At 48.6% G+C, this 14,164-nt stretch overlaps 1 protein-coding gene across 2 annotated transcripts; it reads left to right on the top strand.

The window, feature by feature from the left end:
• Positions 1-754: 754 nt before the first annotated feature.
• RNASEH1 (ribonuclease H1) lies at positions 755-13,350 on the top strand. 2 transcript variants are annotated; one of them, XM_060647628.3, is made up of 9 exons: positions 755-940; positions 1,793-1,908; positions 5,115-5,273; positions 7,112-7,211; positions 8,061-8,115; positions 8,452-8,536; positions 9,606-9,730; positions 11,259-11,377; positions 11,966-13,350. In XM_060647628.3, exons 1-8 carry the CDS (start codon positions 810-812, stop codon positions 11,343-11,345), a joined length of 858 nt encoding a protein of 285 aa, XP_060503611.1. In that variant the 5' UTR covers positions 755-809; the 3' UTR covers positions 11,346-11,377; positions 11,966-13,350. The 2 variants fall into 2 exon arrangements, with proteins under 2 accessions (XP_060503611.1, XP_060503603.1); XM_060647620.3 differs by lacking the exon at positions 11,966-13,350 and adding an exon at positions 11,679-11,905 and having other exon boundaries at positions 756-940.
• The last annotated feature ends 814 nt before the right edge of the window (positions 13,351-14,164 follow it).

Below are 14,164 nucleotides of genomic sequence, written 5' to 3'. Positions count from 1 at the left end.
TGCCAGTGTTTCGAGCCACTGAAGCAGTAGAGCGCAAGCCACCTCTTTGTTTGGGTAGTGCTGACAACACACCAAGGGAGCAGAGATCGTCCGCCACAGCAATGTGGAGGGGCCTCTGGTGGCCCACGCAGTCCACCTGGCCCTGACCCCGCCCTTCACTCAGCCCCGCTCCGCCCTCCCGGCTCAGACCCCGCCTTTCACTCAGCCCCCCCGCCCCGCCCGGCCCCGCCCCTCATCGGTTACGGCCCCAGACTCCGCCCTTCGCTCACCACCGCCCCGCCCACCCCGCCCAGACCCTCCTCCCCTTGCGCGGCCCCGCCCGTCAGGAGGTACAGCTCTGCTCACACCGCCTAGACCCCGCCCGTACGCGGTACCGCAATGCACACACCGCCCAGACCCAGTTTCTTACTTGGTACCGCCCTAGACCCCGCCCCTCACGCCGTACTGCAGCGCACACACAGCCCAGACCCCGCCCCTCACGCGGTACCGCCCTAGACTCCGCCCCCCAGTCGGCACGGCCCACACGCCCAGGCGCTGCTGGGCTCCTCACATTGTACTCCCACCCCACACAGCCCTAGTCCCCATCCACCTCCGTAGGCCCCGCCCCTCCCGGACCGCCCCCGTCCGACTTTCTGACGCCAGAAAGTTGATCCGGAAAAGCCCAGGTGCTAGGCCCCTAGGCCCCGCCCCTCGTCTGCGGCTCGGCGGGGACGCGCGTCATCTCCCCGCGCCGCCGCCGGAAGCTGGGTGTGTGTGACGACAGCGCCAGGCGCGGAGCTAACAAGTTCGGCGATGGCTGGCAGTGAGTGATGACCCGGTTACTGTCCGTCGCGCGCAGAGTCGTTTTGGCCGCCGTGCGCTGCAGCGCCCGCGGCTGCAGCGGTCTCGGCATGTTCTATGCCGTGAAGAGGGGCCGCAAGGCCGGGGTCTTCCTGACCTGGTGAGTGGGCGGCCCCGAGTCGCGCCCCCGGCAGCTGCGCGGCTGGGAGGCGGGCTGTCACCCGGAGCTCGCGGCCCTCGGCCTGGGGTGCAGCGCGCGGGGGCCCGTCTCCGCCGGCGTCGGCTCGCAGGTCCCGGCCGGAGGCTCCGACTTGCGTTCCATGTCTGTTGGCATTGTCAGAGATGCCACGTATAGTGTAAGGTGACCAGGGCTCTCCGCTTATTCCTTCCTTTTTGTTTCAGTGAAACAATTTCCAAGTGGTTACACGTAGCGGAACTCTGAAGGTACCTAATCGAATCTTCCCCGTGTCTTTAAAAAGAGCAATTCTTATAAACTGATATTTAGGTCCCTGTAACAACCCTTTAGGTGGGTGAGTTTATTATTTTCAGGTGTCGTTCCCGTGGTCAGGAAACTCATGGGGCTAATAAGTGATGCGGTAGGACTTGCATGCAGGTGTTCGGATTCCAGGCCAGGACTCGCCCCGCCGTAGGATACCAAGGTTTATTATCCGTGTGTGTGCGTGCCCGCAGTTGTTTACCTGTGCAGCGGTGCTACTGAGGTAGAAGCAGCTCAGAGGCTCACCTTTTTGCTGTAATGAGATGTTAGCAGGGTTTTCTTTTTCGAACACCCCAAAATTCCAATGCGTTTTGAGATTGAGGAAACTGTTCCTGACTGGTGTGCCGTCTGGCTGGGACGCAGCACTACAGGGTGTGGTGTTGGACGGGAAAGAAAACCACACACGGTTTGCCCCCACCGAGCTGACGGGCTTTTGTCACGCTAGTCCTAACCTCAGAATCCGTTAGAAAGAGGATGAGTAAGGGAGGAAGGAGGTAACATTGCACTCTGTTCCAGGAGCGAATGTAGAGCCCAGGTGGACCGGTTTCCTGCTGCCAGATTTAAGAAGTTTGCCACCGAGGAGGAGGCCTGGGCCTTTGTCCGAAAGCCTGCAAGCCCGGATGGACCAGAAGGTAGTCAGCCGCTCTCATCGTGGTGGCGTTTTATCAAAGCCTTGCACGGCCCAGCGTCACTTGATCTGTGTAGCTGCCTTCATAACGGAGCAGATAAGATCGTTTGTTTCCATTTTACAGACAAGGAGACAGGCGGAAAGCAGTTTACCTTAGGGAGTTCTGTTAGTACCTGAGTTAGAAACAGGCCAGGACACCAGTCTCCTGCTCCATTCAGTGTCCTCACTGTACTTAATTTTATCTTTAAAAAAATGCTTGTTCTGTTATCGAATTGAATGGGCTACAGTTTTGAAGTGGTGAGCGTAGGTTGTCTCAGTGCGTGCACCTGTATGGTGTGTCCTTTTTGTGTAGGACAGTCACGTGATCGGAATTTCCCCCAGTTTCACGTAGTGCAGAAAGTACAGTTAATTGAAGCGTAATTCCCAGTATAAGGAACATCAGGTGTGCAGGACTAAGGGTGACTGCCTTAGAGCACAAAATTTTAAGAATATAGTTAACCCTTGAGCAACACGTGTTTGAACCACGTGGGTCAGCTTATGTGAGGTCTTGGTTGTATTTATTACATAGGTTTACTTGTTATATTTTCGTTAATAACATTTTCTCTTGTCTAGCTTATTCTATTTTAAGAATACGATATATAAGACATATACAAAATATGTGTGAGTTGATTATTTACATTACCAGTAAGACTTCCGGCTAACAGTAGGCTATCAATAGTAGTTAAGTGTTTGGGGAGTCGACGGTTATACTCAGATTCTCGACTCCGCAGGGTGTTAAACCCCCCCCCAGGTTGTTCAGGGGTAAACTGTATACCTTAACCGACTTTGAAAAAGTGGTGTTTCATTAGCTTTACTCAACAGACTTTTTTTTTTTTTTAAGTTTATTTATTTATCTATTTTTGGGGGGGAGAGGGAGAGAGAGAGAGACAGAGAGAGGGAGAATCCCAAGTGCGCTCCGCACTGTCGGCGCAGAGGCTGACGCAGGGCTTGAACTCATGAACTGTGAGATCATGACCTGAGCTGAAACCAGGAGTCGGACGCTGAACCGACTGAGCCGCCAGGCGCCCCTAGTGTTAGGTGTTGTGATCACTGTTATAATCCCACTGGCAGCCCAGATGCAGATTCTGTCCTATTCCAAGTTCAGGAGTATGGCTCTTGTCTTAGTTGGGTTCTTAACACCTCCTTTTCACTGCTTTTTTGTTTTAACCAATTAGCAATTTATTCAGACTTCAGTTTTCCAATATGTTTCTGTTCATTAAATACTCTAAGTCCTAGGGAAAGGTATTTCTTTATATCTATGAGTCACCTTTCTTAGAAGTTTACAGAGACTTCCTAGTTAGTGACTGATGTATATAAATTGAGATTTAACATTTTTGGTGTTCAAAAATTATAGCAAAGCAACAGTGTTAGCCTCTTTCCCAATTTTTCCCTTAGTGTGACCTATATTTTTATTTTGGGATTTTTGAGCTATTTGCCAGTTACTGCGATTTCTGTAAGATGATTTGGGGTTAACTTACTCAAAAAACACAGTTTTGTGAAGGAAAAAATTATCTGACGTGGCCTCTTTTTCCTTCAGTCTTATCTATCCTTTAAAAACTTTCATGCCAGGGGCACCTGGGTGCCTCAGTCAGCAGAGTGTCTGGCTCTTTACTTCGGCTCAGGTCATGATCTCATGGTTTGTGTGTTCAAGCCCCACATCAGGCTCCGTGCTGATAATGGGGAACCTGCTTGGGATTCTCTCTCTCTCCCCCCCTCTCCTCCTCCCTCTCCTCCTCCCTCTCCTCCTCCCTCTCCTCCTCCCTCTCCTCCTCCCTCTCCTCCTCCCTCTCCTCCTCCCTCTCCTCCTCCCTCTCCCCCTCCCTCTCCCCCTCCCTCTCCCCCTCCCTCTCCCCCTCCCTCTCCCCCTCCCTCTCCCCCTCCCTCTCCCCCTCCCTCTCCCCCTCCCTCTCCCCCTCCCTCTCCCCCTCCCTCTCCCCCTCTTGTGCTCTCTTTCTCTCTCAAAATAAATAAACCTTTAAAAAAAAAAACCTTAAAAAGTAAAAACTTTCATGTCAATATAACCCTCTTTTACTATAAATAAAATCGATATTTAGAGCAGTATTAAAATTCTGCAAGATTACCCTTTGACCTGTACTTGTGTTTTGGGGTTTACGTGTATAAAGTACCTAGAGGTATATTTTTAAGGTAAATACAGGGTTACACAAATGTAGCAGAGTGGAAATACCAAACGTTACTCTATATGGTGACTTCACTCAGATTTTGCCTAGATAACCTTAGCAGTCTTCTGACGGGTGTGGGTTGAGAAGCTACTCCAGGCAGGACATCCTGGCTTGGATGTTAACAGGGTTTTCTTTTTTGAACACCCCAAAATTCTAATGTGTTTTGAAATTGAGGAAACTGTTCCTGACTGGTGTACCTATGTGGTAGGTGTTCAGTCAACATTTGAGCTCCATTTCTCCATCCCATTAGGGGTTTAGAGCTTAAAGTGAACTCTGTAGTGTTGGGCTTAGTTGTTGTTTTGGAGATAGAATCAGCTGCTCCTTCTGTGCCCCTATTCCCACTCCGTAAAATGATAATGTAGGAGAAGCTGCTCCCACAAAACGTGAGAGAGTATGAGAATCCCTTCGGGGTTAATCCCGACTTCACCTTCCCCTGAAAGAAAATTGTGCGGCTACTGCCCTGAAGGAATTCAGTCCCTTCTGCTGTTTGTTTCTGTTCCCTTTCTCAGCGTGTCCCGTTATCTGTGTACGTAAGGTTTGGTTACCCGTGCCCGCCTAACTTTCTTGGAGGCCTTGACGGAGTCAGAGTGTCTACAGTAGGGGGTAAGGTGTTGAACCATGGACGCCACTGATCTTACGTACAAAAGTTGAGTCCTTGTTTTCTTTGTCTGGGGAGAGAGCCCCTCAGACTTTGACACTGCCTGCCATCCCCGTAGGATGCAGAACCTTTGGTATATTACACTAGAAATGTTGCTCCTGCCTTCAAATCGCCCTTACCAAGCTTTTCGTGGAAAATTAGAGTCATTTCACAGGCCATCAAAATCTGAGATGGTGTGGACTGCCTGAAGTCAGTTCCTCTTTATAGGGCTACGTACAGAGGGTATTCAAGTCTGATTCGGTGATAATACAGAACTTACTGAATTTCTGGATTCTTAAGCATTTTATGTTGTGTTCCCTTTTTCCTGGTTTTTGAGTAGACTCTATCTTTCAGGAGAGAAAAAGGAACATGTACAAGAATCACAAGTGAAAACAAACAAGCGAGTCCGTGAGCCATTGGACGGAGATGAAAATGCAGAACCGTGTGCGAAGCATGTGAAACAGAACACAGAATCGGTGCCTTCAGTTAGCAAAGACACTTTTTCTTACATGGGTATATTTTTCTTGGATTTGTAAATATTCTATGTAATAATCATGAAAATAGGTGTAAAAACTATTCCCACTTAATGGGGGAAATTTGAGCTAATGTTTACCATCTTTATTCTTTAAAGAAAGGGTTTTTTTAATGTTTATTCTTGAAAGAGAGGGAGAGAGAGAGAGATAGAACATGAGTGGGGGAGGGGCAGAGCGAGAGAGGGACACAGAATCCGAAGCAGGCTCCAGGCTCTGAGCTGTCAGCACAGAGCCCGACGCGGGGCTCGAACTCACAGACGGTGAGCTCACGACCTGAGCCGAAGTCGGCCGCTCAACTGCCTGAGCCCCCCAGGCGCCACCACCTTCATTCTTATCTGAAAAGATTAATTAAAAATCTAAGGTTACTCTTGTAGTTGATCAAACTGCAGAATTCTTAAGACTTTGGACTTTCATTAGAAAAGCGTTATGTGGCCTACAAATGAAAAACATCATAATCTTTTGAAATATCAGTATTCTCTGTGCACACAGGATTTCAGGTCACACGAGAAAGTGCAAAGGCTTCAGCTTCTTCACATAAGAAAGGACCTGCACAGAGCTCTCTTTCAGCACCAGTACCTTCACCGTGGATGTTTAGCCTTTGCAAAACATGAATGATCTCACCTTGTCCTCTACCTCTAACTCCAGGGACCAGTTTATGTTTAGTGACTTATGGTATACAAAGCACCTTTTTGTGTTTTAGACGTATGAACAGAAAATAGGAATAACTAGCGTTTTTATATAAACCACTGTATTTGTGGTTCCAAGTTTTCTCCAAGAATAAGCCATCTCATAATTTAATTCAAGGAAAACCAGTAGAAAATGTTGTGTTAAGCCGTATCACAAATGTATAAACCGGAGCGGCTGGCTGGCTCAGTCGGTAGAGCATGTGGTTCTTGACCTAGGGGTGTGAGTTCAAGCATCACGTTGGGTATGGAGCCTACCTTGAAAAAAACAAAACCGTGTAAATCAAGTTTGCAGTTAGGTAAAAAGACCAAACGTTCTTGATTGGATTGTTTGCCAGCCGTAGTCAGAGTGTGTATCTGTGGAGTGATTGAGGGATGGCCATTTCTAAGGTACTGACGGTGGCTTAAGGTACGGTGGCACCTGGCGCAGTGCCTGATGGGTACTCTCATTTGAAACAGTTCGGTGACCAGGAAGGCAGTCATGTTGAGAGCGCCAAATGCAGTGGAGCCAGGGATCCTCGCCCGGCACCCACGCTCCCCCCACACTCCCAGCCCCGGGGATCCTCGCCCGGCACCCACGCTCCCCCACACTCCTGGCCCTGCTCTGGTCGGGAGCGTGCTGTTCTGTCACTTAACACCTTCCCTCCTATTCCCTCCCTCTGTGCCTTGTCCGGCCTGCAGTCCTCTTGACAAACAGCTCATAGAGCCAGGCCTCTGTTTGCTCCCATGGCCCTGCTTTTTAGACCTGCCAACTCAACCCCTCCTACCGCCCTGCTGAACGTGTTCTGGTCACATCTGGGGCCCTAGAGTGGCCTCACGTCAGTCGTTTTCTGCCGTCTTCCTTACAGCACTGGTATGTTGATCAGACCCTCTGTCCTGATGGAAAGAATAAAGACCATAGTTTCCTTGAGGCAAATATACTAAGAAAAAAAATTAGACCAACGTTTATCAGAGGACTAGACCTTGTAGCGGCCAGGTCAGGAACTGATCATGTTTTCCTGGACAGAAAGTACTGACCGCATCGAACAGTACCCTCGCAGTTTAGCCCGTGGACGCTAGCTCAGTGAGTTTGTGAAATAGATCCTCACTTTTAGTGCTCTTGATCCAGTGGCACTCACTGAATTCCCTCTTCCAGGAGACTTTGTCGTTGTCTACACTGACGGCTGCTGCTCCAGTAACGGGCGCAGGAGGGCACGTGCGGGAATTGGTGTTTACTGGGGACCGGGCCATCCTTTGTGAGTAAACAAAAAAGCCTTCAAATCTGAGTGAATCTTGGCCCAACACTTGTGAGGGAACAGCCCGGGGCGTGACCGCCTGGCGCGCGGCTTTGGCGGAGGTGACGGAACAACGAGCTTGGGCTGGTGCTGACACTGACAGCTTTGTTGCTCAGGACAGAGGCCTCAGCCTTCCTTTCTTGGCTCTGAGTCCTGACGCGTCTCTGTGTCTCGCTGACAACCTCTTATACCCAAATGACCTCCCTGCCCCCGCTAAGTGAGTCACAGGTCTCCTGCGGGGTGGTTTTGGCAAGGATGTCCCAGGGGCAGGTCGCCACACTTGGAACCCAGCGCGTCCCCATGATTCTTCCGAAGACCTGGGGGCTCAGAGGTGACCTCCCGTTTTCCACAAGGTGCAGAGTCGGGATGATGCCAGGTGTGGTCATTCACAGGTACCCGCAGCAGTGTTAGGCGTAATGTAAGATAAACTGTTCGGTGATCGTAAGGCTTGACATTTCTCTTGATCTGTGGTCTACTGAGTTCTTTCCCCTTAGTATCCCACTTTAGCTTTGAACCCTGTAGGAGGTGGCGAACTTGGGTTGCACTGAGTGTCTGGGCTTAGTGTTCATCTGAGACCATGCACTAATGTATTTTAGGGCCAGAAATAAAACTTTGCTTTTGACTTCTGGCCCAGGATTCTTTATTAGACCATCCCATGATGCTTTTCCATAAAATGTTAGTACTGTCGGCGTGTTTTGTTTGATGCTTTGATATGTCAAAAAAATGTATACAAGCCTATCCTCCATTGAGAGGCTTATGGAATCACTTTGAGAATTAACTTCATCTTCCTTTGCATCGTTTTGAAACCAGGAACTTAGGCATTAGGCTTCCCGGGCGGCAGACGAACCAAAGAGCAGAAATTCATGTAAGTCGTCAGACACATTTCCCACCAAGTGTTAAATCCATCGTGGCGGTGAGCTGCATACACGCTGTGTGCGTAAGATACTCAGAGTCCAGAAGAAACTTAGTTTGTGGTTACTAACAACTGCAATGGGTAGGGATTTCCCAGAAAAATCCTAGAAGTGCTTTCACAAAAACGTGCAAATAGCTGTATGTGTAGCATTATTTCATAGAAAGAGTATACCCCTTACACTTAGCACAGAAAGAGAAAGACTGTTTAAGTGGCGGAGTGATTTTGAGCATTAGTGAAGTTGAGCGTTGAACAGTTTCTGTAGTGTGCTGACTGACTGGTTTCTTCAAGGCAGCCTGCAAAGCCATCGAGCAGGCGAAGGCTCAGAACATCCAGAAGCTGGTTCTGTATACGGACAGTATGTTTACTATAAATGGTAAGCTTCTACCTTTCGCTGCTTCTGGTGTTGTCCTAGTAAGCACAAAGGGAAATGGCATTCCCTTCTCCAGTAGGAGGGATTGCATCGGGGCAGAACGCAGACGGCAGGTGGGGACCACGTTTGGTTTGTCAGAGATCAAGAAAAGGCTGAGGTTCTGGAGCCCAGTTCTGCTGCTCCGCTGTGTGCCCCACAGTCAAGGTGTTTGTCAGGCACCGAGCACAGGGCAGTGGGGTCAGTGTGCCCCTGCTCTCGTGGCCCTTAGAGTGTAAACAGCATAAGTACCTTTCAGGGGGCCGGGCTGACAGCTCCTTCGGGAAATTCCGTGTTCAGGACGCGGGGTGGGGGGCTGGGGAGGCGGAGAAGGCGGCCTCTTAGGCTGGGAGCTGTGGGTCAGCACAAGTCTGAGCGCAGGGCTGAGCAGGGGAGCGTGCCAGGCCTGTGCCCCGGGCCAGAGGACAGGCCGTGCGGGCAAGTGGCAGTTGCACACGCTGGGCGTCTTGCATCCACACGACTCCTGAAACAGAATGCTAAGGGCACCAGTGACAGTCACAACAAAGTTTATTGCAATGAGAGGCAAGGCCGACCGATCGGGACCAACACTCTTGATCAGCGTGTGGCCTCGAACAGCCGGGGTACAGAGTTTTTATAGCCGATCACATCGTTTTATCATCACCTGGGAACAGAACAGAGAAACAGTTCCCTGATGAGTTAGAAACACCCCAGATGAGGTGATTATTTTAGACTTTCTGCCATTAAGTCGCAACCAGTGGATCCTCCTGACCCTGCCTCTGATGCTCTTTTCTTTGAACTTTTGTTTCCTTAATTGGTGAAGCCTAATTTACAAGAGTATGAAGCGTAATTTACAAGAGTAAAGCAAGGCTGTTATCCCTTAACCTTCAGTGTCAGAACAAAGCTGTTATTTCTCAAGCTACACGTTAGCCCTCCACTAGTTTAACCGTTACAGGCCAGGCGGAAGAGTGGGCCGGTGAAGGAGGGAAGTCTGGGGGAGGAGCAGGGACATTGGAGCTCGCAGAGCTTACTTGACCAGAGCGTGTACTTCTTCCAGGGATCACTAACTGGGTTCAAGGTTGGAAGAAGAACGGGTGGAAAACGAGCACGGGGAAAGACGTGATCAACAAGGAGGACTTTGTGGTGCTGGAGCAGCTGACCCACGGCATGGACATCCAGTGGGTGAGTGTGTTCCGAGCCGGTGCTGTCACCTGGCCGTCAGGACCGAATGTTCTAAGTTAACGGAGAGATCAGTGCTTTCTGCAAGTGATTTAATGACTTGAGAGGTAAAATAACTGTTCGCACGAAATTAACATCATAGCGCGTATTCGAAATTGGAACACACTTGACTCTCGATCATCGCAGAAGTAACACTGCTCGTTATTGGTATGATCGTGTGTAGACCACACTCTTCAGGCAGCGTTATAGACGGATGTTCTGTATTCTTTCTGTTGTCTTCGCGGTGCTTACTAGTGCCTGGCCTGGGCTCCCTCTCCTCCCCTCCCACTGTTAAAGTGACTTGTGACAGTCACTGTTGGTTTCTTGGGAATCAGCCGTAATGTCAAGATAAAACTAATTTATGAGGAATTTTTAAAAAGTAAAGTGTGATAAGACTTTAGTAACATGACTTCTTTTCCAACATGGAAATGTTTTTCTTTTTTTTTTAATTTTTTATTTATTTATTATTTTTTTTAATATTTACTTACTATCGAGAGACACACACAGAGCATGAGCAGGGACGGGGCAGATAGAGGGGGAGACACAGAATCTGAAGCAGGCTCCAGGCTCTGAGCTATCAGCACAGAGCCCAGCGCGGGGCTCGAACTCACAAGCTGCGATTTCATGACCTGAGCTGAAGTCAGACGCTTAACCGACTGAGCCACCCAGGCGCCCCTGGAAATGTTTTTCTTATAATAAATAGTTTTTAGGGGCACCTGGGTGGCTCAGTTGGTTGGTTGAGTGTCCGACTTCGGCTCAGGTCGCCATCTCACAGCATGTGAGTTCGAGCCCCTTGAGCCCCACGTCGGGCTCTGTGCTGACAGCTCAGAGCCCAGAGCCTGCTTCATATTCTGGGTCTCTCTCCCTCTCTGCCCCTCTCCCACTCATGCTGTCTCTCTCTGTCTCTCAAAAATAAAAAATAAAGATAAAAATAAAAAAATAAACATTATAATAAATAGTTTTTATTAAAACTACCTGTTCAAGCAATACAGAGCACGTTGAACGACAAGCATTGTCTGAACCCTACCCTGTCGTCCCTCCCCAGGACTACTGGGAGCAGTTTGATGAACTAGGGTTTAAATTTGCCTTTCAGCCATTTAGATATGAACAGTGGTTATATACATACATCCCTTCTTTTGGACAGCATTTAAAGACAATAAAGTACGTGCATCGGATACATATTTGTGTGTCTGTACATACATGTGTTTTGCCGGGAAAGCCCTCCCAGTTCCATCTTTCAGTGGGGAAAGAAAGCAATACAAACAGGAAAATCAAGTTTGTGGAGAATGAGAATGGGATTGTTGCAAATGCCTGCATTGCACAGGTGCCCTGGGCAGGCAGGCTGTGCTGTCGAACTGTGTCAGGGGGTGGGGAGGCGAGTCCTGTCCCACTCTGGCCACTGGGAACAGTTGCGTTTTTTACAGTAAGGGTGTACTCGTGTATTGCTTATGTAAAAAACCAGTGAAGATAAAAGAAACAATTTATTTAACAGATGCATGTTCCTGGTCATTCGGGATTTATAGGCAATGAAGAAGCTGACAGATTAGCAAGAGAAGGAGCTAAGCAATCTGAAGACTGAACGAAGCAATTTTAATTCTTGGAAAAGCTTCCGTGAGTGACTCTTTTCTTACCTTTCCTTACTGGTGTGAAAAATAAATCCGAAAGTACATCAGAAGGTCATTCTGTGATTCCCTGTGGTTACATGTATAATACATTGAACAAATTTGAGATCTGAGCATTATTTGAGATTTCAGCATTATGCTTTATTGGGTTGGACACTGTTCTCATTAGTTTTATGACCATCTGGACAGAAATTTTAGGACTTGATTTAATAAGGCATGAATACAGCAGTGGTTTTAAAATGCAGACCGGAAGTCTGGAAGTATTCTAAAAGTGTTTATTTACCTTACAGTTGGCAGGATTCAGTCTCAGAATATTCTGGTTGACTTGTACCTCTCTGTGGAGTAGAGCAAGTCAGGGCTGGGCCCACACCTCGGTGCAGAGAGAGCGGACTGGGTCTTACCTGCCCGGGCACCTGTGCGCAAGGCAGGCCTGCACGTCCGTAGTCCTGGCTGCTTGACCACTGATAGGAGCAGTTACTTACATAGCAAAATGCATAAATAAACCTTTTAAAATTTCTTTGGCTGTTTTTTGTTTTGTTTTAATTTTTTTTAACGTTTGTTTATTTTTGAGAGACAGACTGTGAGCTGGGGAAGGGGCAGAGAGAGGGAGACACAGAATCCGAAGGAGGCTCCAGGCTCTGAGCTGTCAGCACAGAGCCCGACGTGGGGCTCGAACCCACAAGCCGTGAGATCACGACCTGAGCCAAAGTTGGACGCTTAACCGACTGAGCCACCCAGGCGCCCCACTTTGGCTGTTTTTCTTAAAAGCACTGTGCAAGTTAAAGTTAGATATAATTGTTTACTTTTACCTTTATTTGTTTACTACTTTGTTTTATCATAAAAACATACAGAAAATGACACAAATGTATAGCTTCTTGAATTATTTCTGTAAGGTTAATTCCCAGGCGAGAACTAGAACTTGGCTGGACACCCCAGAAAGGCTCTCCACGTTCTCCAATCACAGCCCCTCCCTCCCTCCAAAATTAATCCTGACTTTTATAGAAATGACTTGCTTGTGTTTCTTTATGGTAATTCGGCCTTGTGTACTTTTTTTTTTTTAACTTAAGATTTCTTAAGTTTCTTTAATTTACAGGTTCCCCTGCCATTTATTGGGATCCTCACAAGGTTTACCCGTTGAGGAACCTGGGCCACTTGTCCTGTCGTTTCCCACGGTCTAGGTTTCTCCGTATACGCTCTCCCGGCACAGTCTGGCATTTTCTTTTGTCTTCTGAATTTCCTGCAAGTTGGCAGCGGGACCCAGAGGCTTGATCAGGATCGGGTTCCACGTGTTCAGCAAACGATAGATGGTCGCGTGCGGTCACTTGCAGCTGCAGGCTGTGGTCGTCTTCTTGGCGTTGGCAGCTGCCGGTGCTCAGTGTCCGGACCCACTCGTCGTTCAGGCTCCAGAGTGGTGACACTCTGGGACGTTGCCCATAGTTATCGGCTGGAGTGGTTTCAGAAGATGCTTCCTGTCGCCTGTCTGGTTGTGCCGTGGGGGCGTTCATTTAGGGAAGTCAGCAGACACGCAAAGATGATTGGTCTGTCGTCTTTAGAGGGCGACCGATCAAGGTTTTTTATTTATATATTTTCATAACGTGTGTCTTGAGCTTGTGTACTTATGCCTGCTTGACAGGTTTCAGGTCATTGTGGTTTTTATCTTTATCGAACCCACATGGTAGCTTCTTTGGCCTGTAGGAGGGAGGTTCTTCCGGTTGGCTCTTGATTTCTTTGGATATTCATGTGGACACACATGTGCACTGACCACATCCATTTACACGTGTAGACCACAGGCACACTCGTGCGCAGTCCACGTGCCCTGGCATGCTCACACACAGGCCACGCATGTATGTGCCCCCAGTCATCTGCTCCATTGCCGTCTGCTGTGTGGGGACTCAAGACCCATCTGTACATTTCCTCCTCCAGATCTGGAATTGGCTGTTCCTCTAAGAATCTCCCCTCCCTCCCCACTCCTCCCCTCCCTCCCCACTCCTCCCCTCCCTCCCCACTCCTCCCCTCCCCTCTCTTTCTTTCCCTCCCTTCCTCTTTCTCTCTCTCTCCCTCTCTCCCTTTTTGTTTCTCTCCTTCTTTCCCTCCCTTCCTCTCTTTCTTTTTTTCTTTCTTTCTCTCTCTCTTTCCCTCCCTCCTTTCTTTCTCCCTCTCTCCCTCCCTCCCTCCCTCCCTTCCTTTCTTTCAAGGTAAGGAATGTCCACACCCAATATGGGGCTTGAACTCATGACCCCAAGATCAAGAGTTGCCTGCTTTGCTGACTGAGACAGCTGGGTGCCCCTGGCAAAAAAGGTATTTCAGGTGCTCATTGCTGTGGGGTTGGTCTTTGCCTCTAGGCCTTTTCAGGGAACAGAATTCTAAAACATGCACGTACACATATTTTAAAGATGAAATACCCGAGTTCGTGTTGATATTCTCAATAGAAACTCAGGATTTCAGAGTACTTAACTCTTCTATATTATGTCTGTGTCTCCTTCTACACTGAGGATCCTGGGATGGATATTCCTTAATTACCAGCTTGCTTTTTTCCACTTGAACATGCAGTGTGTGGATAGGAACACTAAACTAACGCGTATTCTAGTGAAAACAGTGCTGGGTGTACGTTGCCGGCCATTACTTGATAAGATCTCCCCCTCTTGCCCTCCTCTGGTTTTCCTCCTGTGCATTTCATGGCCACACAGCCAGGGTTCGGTCAGTGTCCTCTTGGAAACCAAATTCCCTGAGCTCCCCACGTTGAACTTAGTTTGTTTGCTTTATGCTTGAAAGCAGT

Source organism: Panthera onca, chromosome A3 (assembly GCF_046562875.1).
Source record: "Panthera onca isolate mPanOnc1 chromosome A3, mPanOnc1 haplotype 2, whole genome shotgun sequence".
In the NCBI taxonomy this organism is placed as follows: Eukaryota; Metazoa; Chordata; class Mammalia; order Carnivora; family Felidae; genus Panthera; species Panthera onca.
The sequence above is the reverse complement of the archived record's forward strand: the minus strand, read 5'-3'. Positions and strand labels throughout refer to the sequence as shown.

Excerpts from the sequence above, each read along its gene's own strand:
- RNASEH1 (XM_060647628.3), top strand. The coding sequence starts at position 810 with ATGACCCGGTTACTGTCCGTCGCGCGCAGAGTCGTTTTGGCCGCCGTG. Across the intron at positions 941-1,792 it reads GCCGGGGTCTTCCTGACCTG|GAGCGAATGTAGAGCCCAGG; the intron begins GTGAGTGGGCGG and ends ACTCTGTTCCAG. Across the intron at positions 5,274-7,111 it reads AGACACTTTTTCTTACATGG|GAGACTTTGTCGTTGTCTAC; the intron begins GTATATTTTTCT and ends TCCCTCTTCCAG.